The sequence below is a fragment of the Mya arenaria genome, chromosome 5, assembly GCF_026914265.1.
Source record: "Mya arenaria isolate MELC-2E11 chromosome 5, ASM2691426v1".
Classification (NCBI taxonomy): domain Eukaryota; kingdom Metazoa; phylum Mollusca; class Bivalvia; order Myida; family Myidae; genus Mya; species Mya arenaria.
Window position 1 is genome coordinate 10879678 of NC_069126.1, and position 18347 is coordinate 10898024.

At 36.1% G+C, this 18347-nt stretch overlaps 1 protein-coding gene across 1 annotated transcript; it reads right to left on the reverse strand.

Annotated features, from left to right (window-relative positions):
• Positions 1-449: 449 nt before the first annotated feature.
• On the reverse strand, positions 450-14201 carry LOC128234795 (uncharacterized). The gene is made up of 9 exons (XM_052949313.1): positions 14123-14201; positions 12972-13245; positions 12551-12745; positions 12237-12277; positions 10837-10855; positions 10408-10563; positions 9788-9910; positions 8991-9178; positions 450-8429 (listed from the first exon to the last, which is right to left on the reverse strand). Exons 2-9 carry the CDS (start codon positions 13228-13230, stop codon positions 3525-3527), a joined length of 5886 nt encoding a protein of 1961 aa, XP_052805273.1. The 5' UTR covers positions 13231-13245; positions 14123-14201; the 3' UTR covers positions 450-3524.
• Between the last annotated feature and the right edge of the window lie 4146 nt (positions 14202-18347).

The window sequence follows — 18347 nt, forward strand, 5'->3', positions numbered from 1 at the left end:
GTTTTCAAATTCCCAGTGTACATATAGTACAACTGCATTTATAGAACCATTACATGCAGTGTGCATTCTTTTTTATTTAAGACTCTGTTAAAAATTGTTTTAATTTCTTTATCCAATACTGTGTTACCACAAGGGCGCCATTGGAAAAGTCTTAATGTACATGGGCTATCCTGAATATATCTACTGTCATATACACACAATAGTGTTGACATAGACTTACTCTTCTAGTTTTGCGAAATACTTATTAAACACTATTGACTTGTTTTATTGGGTTTTAGATTACCAATGCTATCATGTTTATGAGTGTATCTGTCTATTTCAATATTTCTTTGGCAATATTTTAAACAGTAGCACAAAAATATTCAAACAGAAAAAGCTGAAAGCTTTTTCAGTTGTAACTATTCTTCTGTAGTCTTTCCATCCAGAAACAAGAACTGAATTATTGGGAGTAGTTTATGTATTATTCTACATGCATTTACATAACATACATATATTTTAATCATACAATAACAAATATACATATAGCTGCAAAGATTTGGTATACATTTTATGATCATATGAGACAACAATCTAACTAAAATGTTGAGTTAGTCAAGGCTTAACAATTAAACACATTAACAAGTAATGAAGCTGCAAGGCCCTCCTACAGTGTTAAATGCATTTTAATCTAGATACATATTTAAATTGGAAAATGACATTTTTTTGACATTGATCAATTTTTACACGCTTTGGAAAATCGATACATCTGATCAGCTGTGAAGCGCATCAGTCTACATTAAGCATTTTCTACAAGCAATGGGCACATTTTACATATAAACTATGTACTATGTTCATAAAAGTTTATTTTTTTAATCAGTGTACAATAGATGGTAACTTGCAATTGAGGAAGCCCCAAATTTAACACAAATATATTTTCACTATAACTTAGTATGAGCGCAATGTCGGCATTGCAAAAATTTTATACAAAAATGTCATGACATTGCATTATATTTAATATGTTGATGCTAAAATATACGAGTATATACAAGCCATAAATGGATTGGGGCAACGGTTTTGAAAAATGACGTAGGACAGTACCTGTATTTTTGTTTACATACACCATCAACTTTGAGTCAGGCAATCAGTAATATTTTATCATGGTAACAATTCAAAGAAACATACTTAAATATTCACTAAAAATGTTTTGAGCACTTATTTTTCTGCACACTTTTAAGTCTTTATAACAGTACCGGGTAAGCACTTCTAAAAAGTTATCTCTAATGTTTATTACACACAACAGTGATTAAGTTTCATACGAGAATATAACTAACAAATACATTAAGTTAAAACATAAAAAGACAACAAACCACAATAAAAGCAATGTTACAGTTAGAATATAGTCATCAGTGCTCCAGCCAGGATTTGAAAAGGGCAGGGCGGAGTTTTGAAAAGGGCAACTACATGAGTCGTATAGGGGCGATTGGGGGTGGTTGTGGGAGGGGTCCACCCCTGTCACAAGGTTGTTTGTTTGTTGTTGTTTTGTGGGGGGGGGGGTTGGGGGGGGGGGCGGGTCTCCACCTAGAATTTGATTTGTTTTCATACTCAATTTAAATCATTTTCCATGATTTCCAGACTTGAACAAAAAAAGTTTGTTTTTTTCTCCAAATTTGGAAGGGTGTGTTTGAATAATATCAAAATTAAAATTTGTCTGTGGTAGTATGATTGTACTTGTCTGGAGTCTCCTTTAGTGCAATGTCACATATTTCTCCAAAAATCGAAGACAGTTAAACATTTGAAGCAATCAAATAAATAAATACACAAAAAACAAATATTTAGGTGACGAATCTTAGTTTGGTACGATCGGGATTGGGTACGAATGTTACATTCAGCCTGGCTGTTTTTAATTGTCTTTGGTAAAATAATGTTTAATATGCTAATGTTTTAGAATAAAATGACAATAAAAATCACTGCCCTTTCTTTAAAAATCACTTATAAAACATAGAACATTGATAAAATAACTCCGAAATTCGTTCTGACAAAATGGCGGTTTCGGCGAATTTTGACATGATCATAACCACGATAGGTAAACACTACATAAAGCATCAGCATATATTTCTGGGTTACAATGACATTTTCATCAATAATATGTTACAAATAAACTTTAAAAAACATTTACTGAAATAGTGAAGTATTTGATTGTGTTAGCGCCACCTTTGTTATGTTTACAAATCGGCAGTGACCCTCTGCTTCAAATCAACAATGTTAAAATGACGATTTTCTTCAGTACAATACAATTAACAATTATTTTAAAAGATTTAATTGTGCTTGACAACATTTTTCACCATCCCTTCGCATTTTCTATCGCATTTACGAATTTTCATCATTAAATGAACGAATTCTCAATGTATATTCTGATTGGCTGATATTCAATAGCTCCGCCTCCTGCCGATGTTTCCCTATTTGTCTCTTCTTAATTATTGGATTAGAAGATGACCGATTATGAATACACAGGTCGTCTGCTCACTAAACAAATACACAATTAGCTGTCATATGACTTGGACAAGGCACATGGTAAGATGAAAGGGCAGTACGGCATATTTTAAGCAGTCAATGGGGGCATGGTGACACCTAGCGGGAACACTATTATCATAAGTATTACGTAATTTGTCTCAATTATGACAGCGGATTAAGGGCTGCCGATCTTTTATAATGATTTCAATAGTAAAAAGGGCACAAACGGGATAATTGGTGCTAATAGAGCATTTGTGAAAAGGGCAATACTCAAAAAGGGGGCAGGGCGGTAAGAAAAGGGGCACGGGCGCTGCGCCATTGAAAAACGGGCTAGCTGGAGCACTGGTCATATAGTAGTTTCCCAATAAATGGTTTATGCAATGGTTAAGTTCTGGTTAATGAAGACAAACAAATGAATATGAACTACTACATTCCAAGATAAAGTTGAATACATTTCCACATGCCTGCTCTGTATGTAATATACACCTGTCACGAGGCTAATCTAGAGTCATGAATCAGGTGTGTCGCCTATCGGTAATATGCCAATCATTTTGTCAATGGCAATCTGACTGGTAATCAAACTCAGATGAGATATTATGCCAATAAGCATCGCTACCAAGTTTTGCCATGATTGAAGAAAAAATGTCTAAGTCAAAATGGGTTCTTTAAGAGCAAAGTCACTGACACAGATGAGGATGGACAACATGATCCCCATGGGTCTACCCTGTTACACAGGTGACACAAAAATCAGTATTTACAGCACTTCATACGTATACTAATACATAGCCTTAAAGCATCAATGTTGAAGCACTATTTAAAGCTGTTATAATATTCCAATTGAAAACCTGCAGTAATACAGGTACACTGTTGTATATTATGTTAAATTTGAAATATTTTACTAGTACCCGTTTATGTATGTTCAATGCAACTATTACAGCAATAAATTTTGATAAACTTTCAAAAAAGTTTTCAGTCTTTACTATTTACAATATCAATACAGTACCTATAAATTCTCTTAAAAGTCATTCAAATGTTTAGCTGTTTTCAATATCTTGTGTTTCCACTCTTTCCTCATCATCACAAACTTCTGTGGCATTTGTCTTACTGGTCACAATTTCAACTCCCGATTGTTTATTGTTTGTGCTAGCACCACCAAATTTACTCTGAATATATTTGTGACACACCTCCTGGTGTTTTTTCAACCTATATGGCACTAAAAAAGTCTTTCTACATGCTTCACATGTGTTCAAAACCGGAGGAAGTTTGGGACGACCCTTCATGACCTCCCCATGTCTTATTACCCTATGTTGTCTCAGCTGAAACAAGGACTTAAAGCGCAAACTACATTCCCTGCAACAAATGTCATCAACAATTTCATTCATGGCTTCAGGCTTATCAGCTATTCTAAGATGCTCGTCTGCAATGTTGCTAGTTTCAAAAGATGTTGGAAATACGATACCTTGGGACTTTCCAGACACAATTACAGTTCCGAGATTTTTAACTTTCATGAAATAATTCTTCGTATGTTCCTGGGTTTTTTCATGGGCTACCCTATCTGTGGTGTCCTTAAACACAAGGTTACAAAAGTGACAGAAGCTAATATCAGGTGGATTGCCACCATTTTCAAGCTGCATGTGTTCCATGACGGATGATTTTACATCTTTCCAGAATTGGAAAGTCTTGTCGCAAATGCTGCACGAATACCACACACGCTGAATATGAGACTTTTTCACATGCCACAGTACAATATTTGTGCTCTTCAAATGAAGAGAGCACCCCTGACACTTAACAAGTGGGTGATTTACTGTTGTATACTCAGCATTTTTGTCACAGTGGTCTTTGTGATCATTATACAAGTCCATGGCTACAAAAATGTCCTTACATGTTAAGCACTGAATACAATTCCTCATGACGTTCATACAGTGGATATTTGCATGCTGATAGACTTCCACTTTCTTCAATCTGGCATAACAGATCTTGCACTCGTTATTGTGAGCTATCAGTTGATGAAACCCTACAGAGACTGGATCACCAACACAATGCTGACATCTGCTATTCTTTCCATATCCAACATTGCTCTGCTGACTTGTAAGAAGACTACTTGCAGCTACAGCTGTACCAGTCATTCCAGACTTCAAGGGGGCTGAATTTCTTGCCGCTGCAACATCATCTGTTGTCAATGTTTTCTGCACCTTCTGGGCTGGTTCAGAAGTGGTCGAGGGAACATTGGTTAGGTTGATTCCACTCAATGGACTGGGAGTTTGACTTGTGACCTTGTTTGCATTGCAAACATGAGCCGACATTTCTTCCAGTGATGTCAAGGCTTGCTTACACCTACTACAGAACAGAAACAGACCGTCTTTTAACTGCAGTGATTTCGCTTGCTGAAGCAACTCCTCCTTTGTGAACTGCCCAGTAGCTTTACCGTCAGAAGAACCTGCCAACACAGAAGCCGTCAACAATGACTTCCCACCAACAGCTGTTTTAAAAGCCTCTGAGCTTACAGCAGTAATTGTAGGACCTGTTGAACTGATAGAAGCAGCCACAGAAGTAGCTGCTGTAGTAATAACAGAAACGTTTGATCCAGCCTGTCCCATTCTTGCCAGTACCATGTTCAAAAGGTTACTTTGTACCTGGGGATTCACCTTTGAATTTGCATCAGTGTGTTCAGCAATTACTGGATTAACTGTTGTAGAGGCTGTAGTTTCATTTGTTGCCACAGAAGCAGCTGGGAGCACCTGCAAAGCTGACAATGGGATTGTAATTTTGGGTGGGATCGTTACTGCGGGTTTGGGAGATGAAACAGGTGCCACACTAGCTATGGTGATATTGCCTGTAGCAGTGCCAAGAGATTTTACAAATGATACTGGAAGAACAGTTGGTGTTTTGTGACCTTGGCCTGTTTTCATTGCAGCAGACTTCTGAGCGGATATCATTTGCTTCACTGTTGGTGCAGTACCAGCCTGAGATTTTTGAGATTTCCATCCATATTGTGTCCATACTGGCTTTGTAGCACCAGTTTTTGGAACAGCTGACTGCATAACAGTTGCAGGAACAGCTGTCTGCTGGGGAATGGATATCGTTGTCTGCTGGACTTGGGTCAGCTGAGGAATTGAGATTGCAGTTGGCTGAAGTCCGCCAAAATGAGTAACAGGAAGGCTTACTTGCTGCAAGGTTGGCATCTGTGGGGCGGTCATAACGCTCTGTTGTAAAGCACTCAACTGGGTGGCTAGTTGCACCGGAAGCGGGGTTCCTTGTTTCAAAAAGATAACTTGCTGTGGTGCTGCATTTTTAATATCACTTGCTGTCATAATTCTAACTGGACCAAGTTGATTGACCGGAGCAACCTTTCCTGCAATGTTTATTGCCTGGTTCCCAATACTTGTGATATTACCCATAGTTACAAGGTTTGAAATAACTGCTGGGTTAATGACTGGAATATTAGCAGCTTGTGGAGATTTGGCTGGTGGGTTAGTTGCTGTGATACTACTTATGTTTTGAGTAACAACAGCTGGCATAGGCATACTAGCTATTGGTGTAGGGACAAATTCAATTTTCTGCTCCTGAGTGATTGTGCCATCTTTGTTTTGAAGGTATGAAGTTACCCCTTGAACGAGCAACTTTGATGCAAAACTTTCATCTTCTTTCTTTTCCTTTAAATCATTGACTTTAACTTCATTCTGCTCAGTCACTATCTCTGTACTATTGGAGGATTTTGTCTCAACAAATGATTCTTTCTCAGGTTCACTTGTATCAGAAACTATAGCAGGTTTTGGAGGAGCTTCAAGTTTTTTCTTAATTTCGGATATTTTTGGCTTAGCATCACCCCTTTCATCAACCTTTTCTACAGCTCCTTTAGTTTTCTCAAATAGGGCAGGAGATAGTTGAAACTTTGGCCCTTTCTTGAGAGCAGCAGCTAGAATGCTAGTACCACCTTGTAGCTTCTCACTAATTGCTTGATCTGTCTTAGCTTTTTGCTTTGAAGTTGCAGTACGTCCTGTTTCATTTCCTTCTTTCATTCCTGGAACTTTTCGAATTGGTGGTCTTCCTCTTTTAGCTCTTGGTACAGTTTCTTTCAGACCTCCCTCTTTGACTTCCCTCTTCTTTGACTTCTCTAAGTGACTTGCTACATGTTTCTTCAAATCTGTGAACTGATTGAAGTTTGATCCACACAATTTGCATATGAACACCTTTGACTTCTTCTCCCCTTCAGTGCTGGTTTTCTCATTTCCTTCTATTGAGCCTTTTGCATTTGCCAGCTCAAATATTGAATGCAGTTTCATATGTTCATTAAGCTTTTGTTGGGTGTCATGTTCTTCTTTACAAATAATGCATTTGAATTCATATTCAGAAATCTCTTCAACGGTTTCTTCTCGATTTGTTATTATTATTTCCATCAACTCTTCCTCATTTCTAGTCTCCTCACCTTTGCTTTCTATTTCATCTTCTGGATCTTCCCCAACAGGTTCCTCCTTAACATCCTTCTTCAATTGAGGTTTTGTTTCTTTAATGAAGAACTCATCTACATCTTTCACAATCTCCGAAAAAGCCGGTAGCTGAGATTCACCATTTTGTCCATCTTTGCAAACATTACCCTTGGTTTGCTCTTGAGACTTTTCTTCTTTAACAGCCTTCCGATTTGTACCTTCATTGATCTCTTTAGATCCAGCCTTACTGAGCTCGATCTTTGCTTGCATTCCATCAACCGAATCAGTATCAGCATTTTTCTCTACCTCCATTCCTTCATGTTCACTTGAAGTTTCACTTGGTGCTGTTACTACCTCACACACTTTATCCCCACCCTCAGAAGAATATACAATGTAGACATCTTGGTTACCGTCAACAGGTACAGACTTTTTTTTTACTTCTGCTTCTTTTTCGATTTCTCCTGCAGGATTTGTTTTTGTTTCCGGCACTTCATTAGCTTGTTTTTGGTGAATTAACGCCACTCTTGTGTCTGCCTCATCATTGCCTTGTTTTGGATGAACAACCATAGCTACTTTGTCACCTTTAGTCTTCATGGCTATGATTGTATAATGTTCAGTTTTGTGTTTCTCAAGTTTTTTAGCAGATGGAAATGCTTTTTCACAAAAGTTACATTTGTGTTCTTTGGGCGGGCTTTTATTTGCCTCCTGCAATAGTTCAGCTGAAGGAACATGAGTCACAAGATGTTGAACATAGTTGTCTTTATCATCATAGACTTCATTACATATTCCACATTTATATTCATTCTTGTGCTCTGTAACATGGGCATACAGTGTAGCTGCATCAGAAAATGTATTGGAACAAATACCACATCTGAAAGCTTTAGCCGCATCATCTTCATCTTCGTCCTCCTCATCATCATCGTCAGCTCTAGCCCTTTTAACTCCTTTTGCAGCTTGTGTCTTTTCCCCTTTCTCACTATCCTCGTCCGTATCTCCAGCATCTTCCTCAGCATCATCAGTTTCTTCATCCTCATTTGCGGCACTTTTAAGACTTATCAGTATCTCAGCATGAGCTATATCTTCCATCGAATGTTGAGAAGCAGGATCCACATCTTTTTTCCCTCCTTCTGATTTCTTCATCTTCTCTTTTTCCTCCTTCTTCTTGGTCACCAGTGATAGCTGTCTCTTCGTCTGAGCCTTTCCGACCATTCCAAATTCATCAAACTTTTTTATATAGTCCATATCAAGAGCTCCAGACCTTCGTTTTTTCGCAATCACTTTTGTTTGTCCCTTACTGGGACTGGCAGTTACAATGAACTTATGCTTTTTGCCAATGGCCCCAGATGACAGGTCAAGGGCAACTTCTTGCCTGATGACAGTGGGGACATGGGCTGGGGTGACAGTCAGGTCGAGGGCCTGGTCCTCTATGTAGACGTCCTGGCTGGTCATAATGTGGGTCGTACTTATGTCTACCACCTGCCCATCTTCTATCACCTCGCCAGAGTCCTTGGACTGCAATACCAGAAAGACCGATTTACATTAGATATAGTAAGAAATACATGCTTAATTATAATATCAGCATCACCTCACACTTTTTAATGAATTTGACACCATAAAAGAGTCTGAAGTTTTACACACAGCCTGTTATAAAAAAAAATCCAGCCAACTTAGAAGTAATCAATGCATTGTAGAACCAATACCAATATATATCACTGTCCTCTTTCAGTGGACATCAGGTAAGCAAAAGCCACAAGCCCTGCACTGTATTTTTTTTTCTTTCTGCCAAGGTAATTAGTTTTATTCCAAACACTAATGTTTGAATTTGGTCTTGTTCACCTAGAAGTCTTATTTCAATGACTGCACTTAGAACTAGTCCAAAAACTTATTTTGTTCTCCGTCAATTGTTAAATTGGCAAATATATGTTAAGTCCCACCCAAATTTGATAAGACAGGGCACAGTTAGACAACATTCACAAAAACTTTATATCAGTCTATAACTAAGACGTTTTAAAAATAATAAAAGACTAGACAAACACTGTGTAATCCCAAAAACTTCATTAATGGTTTTCATACCTTGAATTTTTCCCTTGTGAAGTTAAACACCTTTTTCTCGAGGTCTTCAATCTCACGCTGAAGATTGGAACCCTCCTGATGGTACTCCTCCCTTGCAAGGAGCCGCTCCTGGTGCTCAACCAGGAAATGTTGAAATAGCTCAACACGAGAGGGAAACACCTTCTTACACCAGCTGCACAGGTATACATCTGCAAGAAATATTGAAATATAGATAAAAGGTGATACATGTATATGACATACAGATATATTGTTGGAATAGTTTATAACAGAACCAAAAACCCTGCTGACACCAGCTGCACAGGTACACGTCTACAAGAAATATTGACTTATAGGTGATATAAGACATACAGATATATTGTTGGAATAGTTAATAACAGGAGGGAAAAACCTGCTGACACCAGCTGCGCAGGTACACATCTGAAGGAATAAGAGTGGATTAACGCCATATATGTTTAGTCCTGGAATAGCTGAACACAGGAGGTAAACACCTATTGACACCTGCTGCACAGTAACATGTCGGCAGGAAATGTATATGATAGGTTAGGATAATTGATAATGTGTGGATCTTAGATGGGACAGACATATCAAAGACACTATGGCTATAAATTGAAGACAGACATCATACATACTATTGATAAAAGATGATATTTCATAAGCTGTTATTCTTTTAAGGCATCTAGAGATTATTAACTAAAGTTAATTAGACTGGACTTTTTCTTTGTTAAATTGTAAAATGTTTCAAAAGAAAGTTATTGAACTGAATCTCAAATTCAAGAGCTATATGACATCACACTTACACATTGGCTCAGATGGTTCACTCTGTTCGGAGTCTCGAATGTCAAGCTTCATCTTCGAAACCTCGCCCATGCGGCTCAGCTGTTCGATGGAGATTTGCTCCAGGGCAGAGGCATCTATGCCCTCTGTAATATAGTGAAAATATAGATAAATAAATGTGTGGATTATATTTGTTGTTTTTTAGTATGATTACATTTATTGGTTCTAGAATACATAGTGGTATGTGTTTAATTGTCAAATTAAGACTTAAAAAACTGCATTAGAATATATCCTATAAATTATTTAAAGACTAAGGCATTCTATTTGCACCATTGTAAGCTTTGTATTAAAAATACTATTACTGATTGCAAATTTAGCATTTCAATTTTAGCGCTAAGATCACCACAAAAATCAACTAATTCACAGTAGTAAGATTAACATAAGTGGAGAACTATTGAATTCACCAGCTCTTAGGGTGAGAGTGGTCTTATGGTTAAAGTGTCCCCCTCTCACCCAAGAGGTCTTTGGTTCAAGCCCAACAAGGAAACATACTCTTTTCTGGTTTCTAGTTTCTACTCTGAAAACGGTTTCAAGACTGATTCATATCATACTATTGGTGTATTCACAATTGAGCTTAACTCACCAGCAAGCGATGCTGTTGCAGCAGTAAGTATTTCCTGAAGGTGATCAAGACTTCCCGCATCATCGTCTCCGCCTGCATCAACCAACATCTCATCAGACGAGGCTGGCACAAGGCAGGAAAGGTTCGGGATACCACCCACAGCACTGGATGCTTCGTCTAAAAACATGGTAATTTTCATTTACACACAAACAAGCTGTATGCTGAGAAAGATGTTATTTAGCTGACTTCAGATCCTTACCTGCTTAGAGAGTTTTTTGTTTGAAGGTAGAATGGACTTATTGTTAATTTGATTTTAAAAGAATACAAACATTTCAAAAACTAGTCACACATGTATTTATAATTCATAGTTATAACATCATAATCCAAGGTTATAGCAGAATTTAAAGCAGAACTTGTGAGATGTTTGAACAGCTTGAACACTTTACTTACCTCCTGACTCACTGGACTTCTGAAATAGAAAATAATTAAAATTACATAATGTTAATAAATATTACAATTGCAATACCACATATTTGTAATATAGGTTTAAATTTTACATATAAACTGTATTGCTGAACAATGTTAGCCTAATTATGTCGGGGGGGGGGGTCCTTTCACTTTGGGGAAGACACCCTAGCTCCAAATATGGCAAATATTTGACTCCTTCTCCACTTTTTTCGGCAAATACAGGCATGGCTTGTTTTAAAATTATATACTGATTACAATTTATCAATATGTGCTCTCTGTTGGCCAAATTTGTTTTCCTACCCCTTATTCTTTATTATACTTGTTGTTAATATGTGAATTTACCCAAATAAATATGTTTAAAAACTAAAAAATGTACTTTAGTTAAGAACTCAAAAATAATTAATTAAATGAAGCACCTAAAATCCTAATAGTAGAATGAAAATTCCAGAGATAACTGAACATTTGGGGATAAGTATTATTTTTTCATTCGGGTAGAGTAAAAACTATATGTGATTGAATGATGTTGGGGTTGGAAAAAGTATTTTATGCAATTACCAGGAGCCATGTATACAAACAGTCTCAAGTCAGAAAAGCACTTTTATTAAAGTACAAAGAAACATCTTCATTTCATTTGTTTAAAAACAAAAAAAAATGTGAATAATGATACTATTTTGAATATAGTTATAAAATTCAGGAAATTCCATCATCAAAACTTAACTAGAAAATAATTACAATGAAATGAGAATTTGAAGTTTTGCCACTTGAAACTGTATTCATGGCCAAGGGTAATTTATATGATGAATACTTTGTCATACATGCCATATCCCCCGGCTGGGGAAAAAATCCCCCAGAATTTCGATCCATCCCCCGGTATCCCGGCGGGAGATAAAAATCCCCCGGAATTTATAAGAAAAAAAAAGAATTTTTTTTTTTTTTTTTTTAGAAATTTTACATCAGGCAATAATGACAAAGTAAGTGAAACCACAGTATGTGAGTGAAACTGAATGCAAAGAAGCAACTCCATGAGGGTGAAATGCCAAAAGGAAACTTACAACAAGTGATCAATTAATTTGTAGTAATTATCAAAGGCAAAAAAATATTACTATTTTGGAAGGAAGAAATTAATTATTTATTCTATTCTCTTAAATTCGCCAACTTAGACCTGCTAAAAAAATCCCCCTAAATACAACCAAAATCCCGCTGAATTTTCAGCCCTTTGAACAAATCCCCCTGAATGGTCTCCAGAAAATATGGCATGTATGCTTTGTACAAAATTGATATTTCCAACGCAGGATGATATAAGTAGACATTTTTACTTTCCAAGAGGAGCAATAAAAATATCTTTGAGTATCATAAATAAATTAATTATATACAATATTTACCAAATATGTGTGTCTGTCCGGCACAGAAGTGAACGTTGTTTCTGGAATTAAGAAAATGATCATATTCAACTTTTAAGTAAAAATACAAACAAAATTGTATTAAAATAAACTTTCAAGATATTTAATAATACTGGGAAAATTAAGTACATTTACTATTTTCATAGAACTCCTCCATTATTTAATATTAAATGCAATTAAACATGCCACACTTAAATATGACTAAGTCATTCTTTCAAAATAATTGCAGAAAGATATTTAGTCTTTTCTTCAAAGCTATAATAAGGTCACATTCTAACATTTACTAGTACATGTACCTTTCTTAATCTTAGCCAGAGCCTTGTTTTCACGGTTGGCCTTTGTTTCTTTCTCATCAAGAAACTTATACACTTTGAAGGCATTACTCCCTTTCTTCACCCCATGATCTTTTAGCTCCATCACATCAGGTAAACTGTTGAGTGCACATCTGAAGTTTGCCTTCCAGCGTTTATGATCACTGTCATCATGACGACCTGTAACATATTGAATCTATAAATAAATTTTATTACCCTACAAGCCCTTTAATCATTTTTCTTTGTAACATAAACAGTATTTACACTTGGTTGACCAAATAAAACTGACTACTGACTGGAAAAGTTTCAATTCAGACAGAATTATGATTTCTTTTAAGTTAATGAATACATTACAATCTTGTGGATCTAGTAAAAGTTAACATATTCTTCATTAAGTATTTCACACCTGTATGTATTGCCCATCTTTCAAAGAGGTTTGTGTCATTTTGCATATGGAAACATTGGTTGGCAGCATGTTTCCAAGAGATTCTGAAGATGCCCTGGTTTCTAGTTTGCCAAGTAAGTCCGGGAACATCATCCTTCTCCAAGGCCTCAATCAACCATGGGCGCATTCTCTGTCTTTCTACAGGCCGAATGTAGCGAGTCTTTTCCCCCTTGCTCGTCGGGGTGGCACGACTCGTAATTCGGCCTTCTTCAATCGACATTGTTGACTTTGGATTCTAAACATAAAACAAATAAGCATCAATATCTCATTTCATGGAATCATGACTGATGAAATGAAATAAAATTATTAAATTTCTGAAAATAAACACAAAATTCAGTCATTAATATAAAAATATACACAGCTACATTATGCCAGCATAAATGATTAAATACTGAAAGGTTTTATCACTCTTATTTACTGAATCAATCAAATCTACATTATTTACTTCTAGATAATACCATCAAGGTCCTTTTAATATAAATAACACCTTAAGTTAATGAAAGGACATAGTTGTATATAATATCATCCTTAATGAAAATTGTTTCAGTTTCACTTTCAAGTTCCACCTACTTTCACTTTCAGTTTTATTTTCTCAAAACCTACACACATTAAATATAATAATTTTTATTTTTTTTGCTGATTATTTATGTCATAAACGCACTGACAAGCAAAAATATTATGAAAAAAAAAATGTTTTAAATGGAAGGCATTTTATATAACGGAAATATGAGAAAAGTACACATCACAGCACAGCCTCGATTTCAGAATTTGAAGTCACGTGACGCGGAGCGCAAGACTCCATGATGCCGAAGGCCATTTTGATTTTCCAAAATGTTTCATGGCATAACACAATAAAAATGCAACCCACAAGAACAGATATCGAACGTGACGCTTAATATAGAATTCAATGTATCAAGAACTTTTGTACAATACTCACTCACCTTTAATTAACTGACATACAGGGCAACACACGCATTTCGAAAAGCGAATGTGAAAGTTGACCTATTTCGTTTTCGAATTTCGAAAACACACGCTTGATTGTGAAACTATATGGTAAATGTCATTGCCATTAGGTTCCATATATTTTTTTACATGATATAGAATATAATTACCTGATCAAATGTTGAAGTGTAAGCCGAAAATCACACGCAATGTAAGGAAAACAAAATCGCCATCATAAACGAAAGAAACCCGTAGAAGAGGTGAATATTTAAATTAGATGGTTTCGAAATCAGAAAAAGAAACGAGCTCAATTTTTATTCATTTCATTGCATACTTCTAAATATTTATTTATATTAAATTATATTATACATCTTAACTTAGTTTTTAAAGTCATGTTTTAAAAACATGATACATTATTTTAACAAATCGCAGTACATTTTGGCCGTTTGTACTTTCGCTTTCACTGTTTACGGCTACAAAACACTATTAAAATGTAGGACCCGTCCGTGCAATTGGATTTTGTAAATCTTTCCAGCTGCAGGCATTTTGTTTTCACATCTATAATTCTTCTTCTTAAAATAACAACTTTGATCGATGAGCAATTATGACAACTTCACATGCAGAGTGCCAATAAACCAATGAAAGACTCTTTAAAATGCCTGCCATGTATTCGGGACCGAAAGCTTATCAAGAATACGAATACTGGGCTTGTTTCGCAAAATTAAAATATTGATTTAAATCATATTTAGCTATATGAACTGTAGAAAGGCGGACAAAAATTGTGAACCATAGAGACGTGCCTACAAGGAAGAGTAACGTTTTACTGATAGCTGATACTAAATTGCAATAAATGGTGAGACGGCATCATACGGAGTGACCAGGGAGCTTCGGTGTTGTTTTGTACCGATTCACGGTTACCAAGATACGATAAATGGTTCTTAATCACATGTTATTTGAAAAGCAGATTTAAAAAGGGTCAAATGTTTGTTTGTCGCTATAGTATGTTACGTGTTTGCCATTGTGACGTAATCTATATCATAATTATATTTTTTACTTTCGAAGTACCAATATCCAATATCTTCATTCTACTGGCACTTTTTTGGTATGCGTTGAAAACCCTCCAACGTGTCTTTCGTTGAACATGAAGCCGATGAGTGGAAATTGAACGTAAGCGGTGAATGTGGTCTCTTTTATTTTCAGTTTATACGAGTAAAAATGGAAAAAAAAATCGGGGAATGTATATCCACATGTGATTGACTATGTATTACGTTCAATGTAAAAGTTCTGAACATACTGAATCAAAACTTCTGATCATCTAGAACTTACTAGAGTTAATGTTAATGTTGAAATCGTAATATCTGGATTTTCATGAGAAGTACGTATTATCGTTCCGTTTGTTTTGGTAGTTCCCTCACATATATATGTGTTGTTTTTTACTGACACAAGATTGCCTCTTAACAAACTTTAGAACTTTATTTGCTATTATGTGACTTGATGCACTAGGTTTTGTGAACTTTGTGTTGCCAGTGAAAAGGATATGGTACATATGAACCGTTGTGGTGCACATGAAAGTGTTACATCGTTGGATACGAAGGTTTACTTGGTGTTTGGTAAATTAATACGTTATCACAATTAAATAATCGTCGTAACTCTAATTATGTATTTCGATTTATTTTAAGGCACACATTGGGCAGATTTAAGTATATTTCAAGTATATTATGTGTTCTTAGATATATCACTTTTTTGAATTATTTACGTTTGTAATGGATACAAATTTATTACAAAAAATAGGAAGCCTCATTTGGGAAGCGCCCCAACATCGGACGTTCGCACATGTCTTTATAGATCTCGCGTGTTTTTTCAGTGCAAACAATGTCAGAGTAAAAATGAATATTAAGCACATTATACATATTATACATGTATATTTAACTGTGAAAAATAAAACTAGTTTAATTTTGGCAAACAAGAGCAATTTATTGCATCTACAATTAAACAAGATCAAAGCATGATAATATCAATAATGTGTTACCAAATTCCTTACTTATAAGATGAATTATTATTTCAAAGTACTAAAATGTACAACGAGGTAAACTTTTGTGAAAAAAGCTACAATTGTGTAAACCATCGGACTTGCTAACACCCACGGAACAATAACAGTTTTTATGAATATATCCAGATTTTTACTGTGAAAATATTAAACAGTTTAAAGATGCACTGTCGGAAACAATGGTTCTTATGAAGGACACCGCGTTCAATTTGATAGAAAGGTGCAGAAATTCTATTTCTACCTTATCTGGCGATAGTAGATCGCACTAAATCTTAAAGCACTCACCAATCATTAAATATCTTGGCGTTGATAGCTATGAAATACACGGGCACATAATCAGTAATTAATATTTAATATTTCCCATTAATGCGTTATTTAGTAAGTAGTTAAAGGTTTATCACTCAAAATTTATGTTTGTAATATATGTGTGTGTATTGATATTGAATAAGAGTGTCACTTTAATCTCTAGTAAGTAATGCAAGTTCTAGACGATCAGATTTTGATTTGTGTTCACAACACGTAGTTAATCCTATGTGCAACTAAATTCCGAGAGCTTAATATAACTCGTATTAACCTCTGAACTTCAAAAATAAGAGACCATACTTACCGTTCACGTTTCTTACGGTACTACCAATGAAGACACGTTCGAGTATATTTTCATAATAACACATAACGGTGTCGATCGATCTAATGGTTGCCTGCCTTGTATTGGCATATAGATCCAGTGCTTCGTTTTCAAATCTGCTGAAGTGCATCAGTCTGGACTCACATATCGCACAACCATTGGTACAGTACTGGGGAAAACGTTGAGGGTCCAAAGCATATGTGCACATTTAAATGAAAAAAAAATCCAACTTGTTGAAGCACATATTTAAGAATAATGGGTACCCAGGGGGAAAAACGATGAGTATATGAGTAGCAGTGTGTGTGTGTATACCACGTGATAAATTACGTCATATTTGCGACGTCGGAAGGCAATATTAAGCTTAAAATAAAGACTTAAAGAGTAAATTAAAGATAACTTTTCTTTTACTACACCATTTTAAATAAAACAAAGGGCAGTCTATGCCGCTTAAAGAGCTCCGCCTCCGTATTATTACCGAAGTTTGATAAGGTGATTAGTTTCACCAAACACTTCGACAAACCTGTTTCCAAAATAATGTTTTGACAGCGCTCCGTCAGACGGCCGTATTGTAAAAAGGTTTGTCGAAGTGTTTAAAGAAACTCAACTCTCAATCAAACTCTGGTAAAAGACCGAAGGCGGGCCTCTGTAAGCGGCGTAGACTGCACTATGTTTCATTTAAAATGGTGAAGAAATAGTGAAGTTATCTGTTATTTGTTTAAAGTCTTCATTCGAAGCAAAATATTGCCTTCCGACGTAGTATTTATGACACAATTTATCACGTGGTATACACACACTGAGTAGGGATGCGCAGCAAAATGTAGATCAGAAGGACGCCGTTTAACAAGACAGAATAATCTAACATTTCATAATTGGGTGTTCCAATATTTTAATGTGCAAAGTCTAGGAATTGTGACAACCGTTCCATCACAGCTTTAAGAAACGTCAAATAGTATTGTTAATGTTGGTATAATTGCATTTATAAATTAGTTTCCATTAACATTACCGGGTATCAGGCATAACAATGTATCTGGGACAGATGGATGCGCGCACCAGGTACGTCCAAGGCTAGCGTGACCCACACAAGTGCTAAAAAAGCATATACTTTTGCCATTTTTTATTGTGAACAACCTTGAACAACGTTTAATTAGATTTTGGAAGTATTTTTTTTTTATATCGAAATCCGTATTTTACTGTGACTTAACTCATTTTATGTCAGTTGAGTCATACATGTGGGGTTTGGGATGTCCGAACGACATGTTCTGTCGTCTGCAAACCGGTCGTACTAAGTCGTGGCTGCTCGTGCGGGGACTTGCCGAATACGATCTCATTTTGGGTCCAGTGTACTATACGGGGCCCGCAACGGAAATTATACGATTTGATCAAAAGTCAAATGGGGCCGTGACAGCAGGCCTATGTGCATGCAAGGCGTCGGTATGGGTCTCATACAGCCACGTGTGACTGCCTACGGGCCAACCACCATAAGTCGTCTGTGTCTAAAAATAAAAATATATATGCACGCTACACTTTCAGCAACCGGCTTTATAGCGCCCATTCGGATCGTTTAAAAATCAATAAAATAACGTGAGTACCAACACTACATACCGTGCTATTACCTACGCCGAGTTATCAGGAGTGAGGCCATGACGAGGCCCTTATGCACCAGTCAGTTGTAACCACGCCTCCCACAGGTCCGGGGCTATAGTCGAGGTAATGGGTCGTGTTT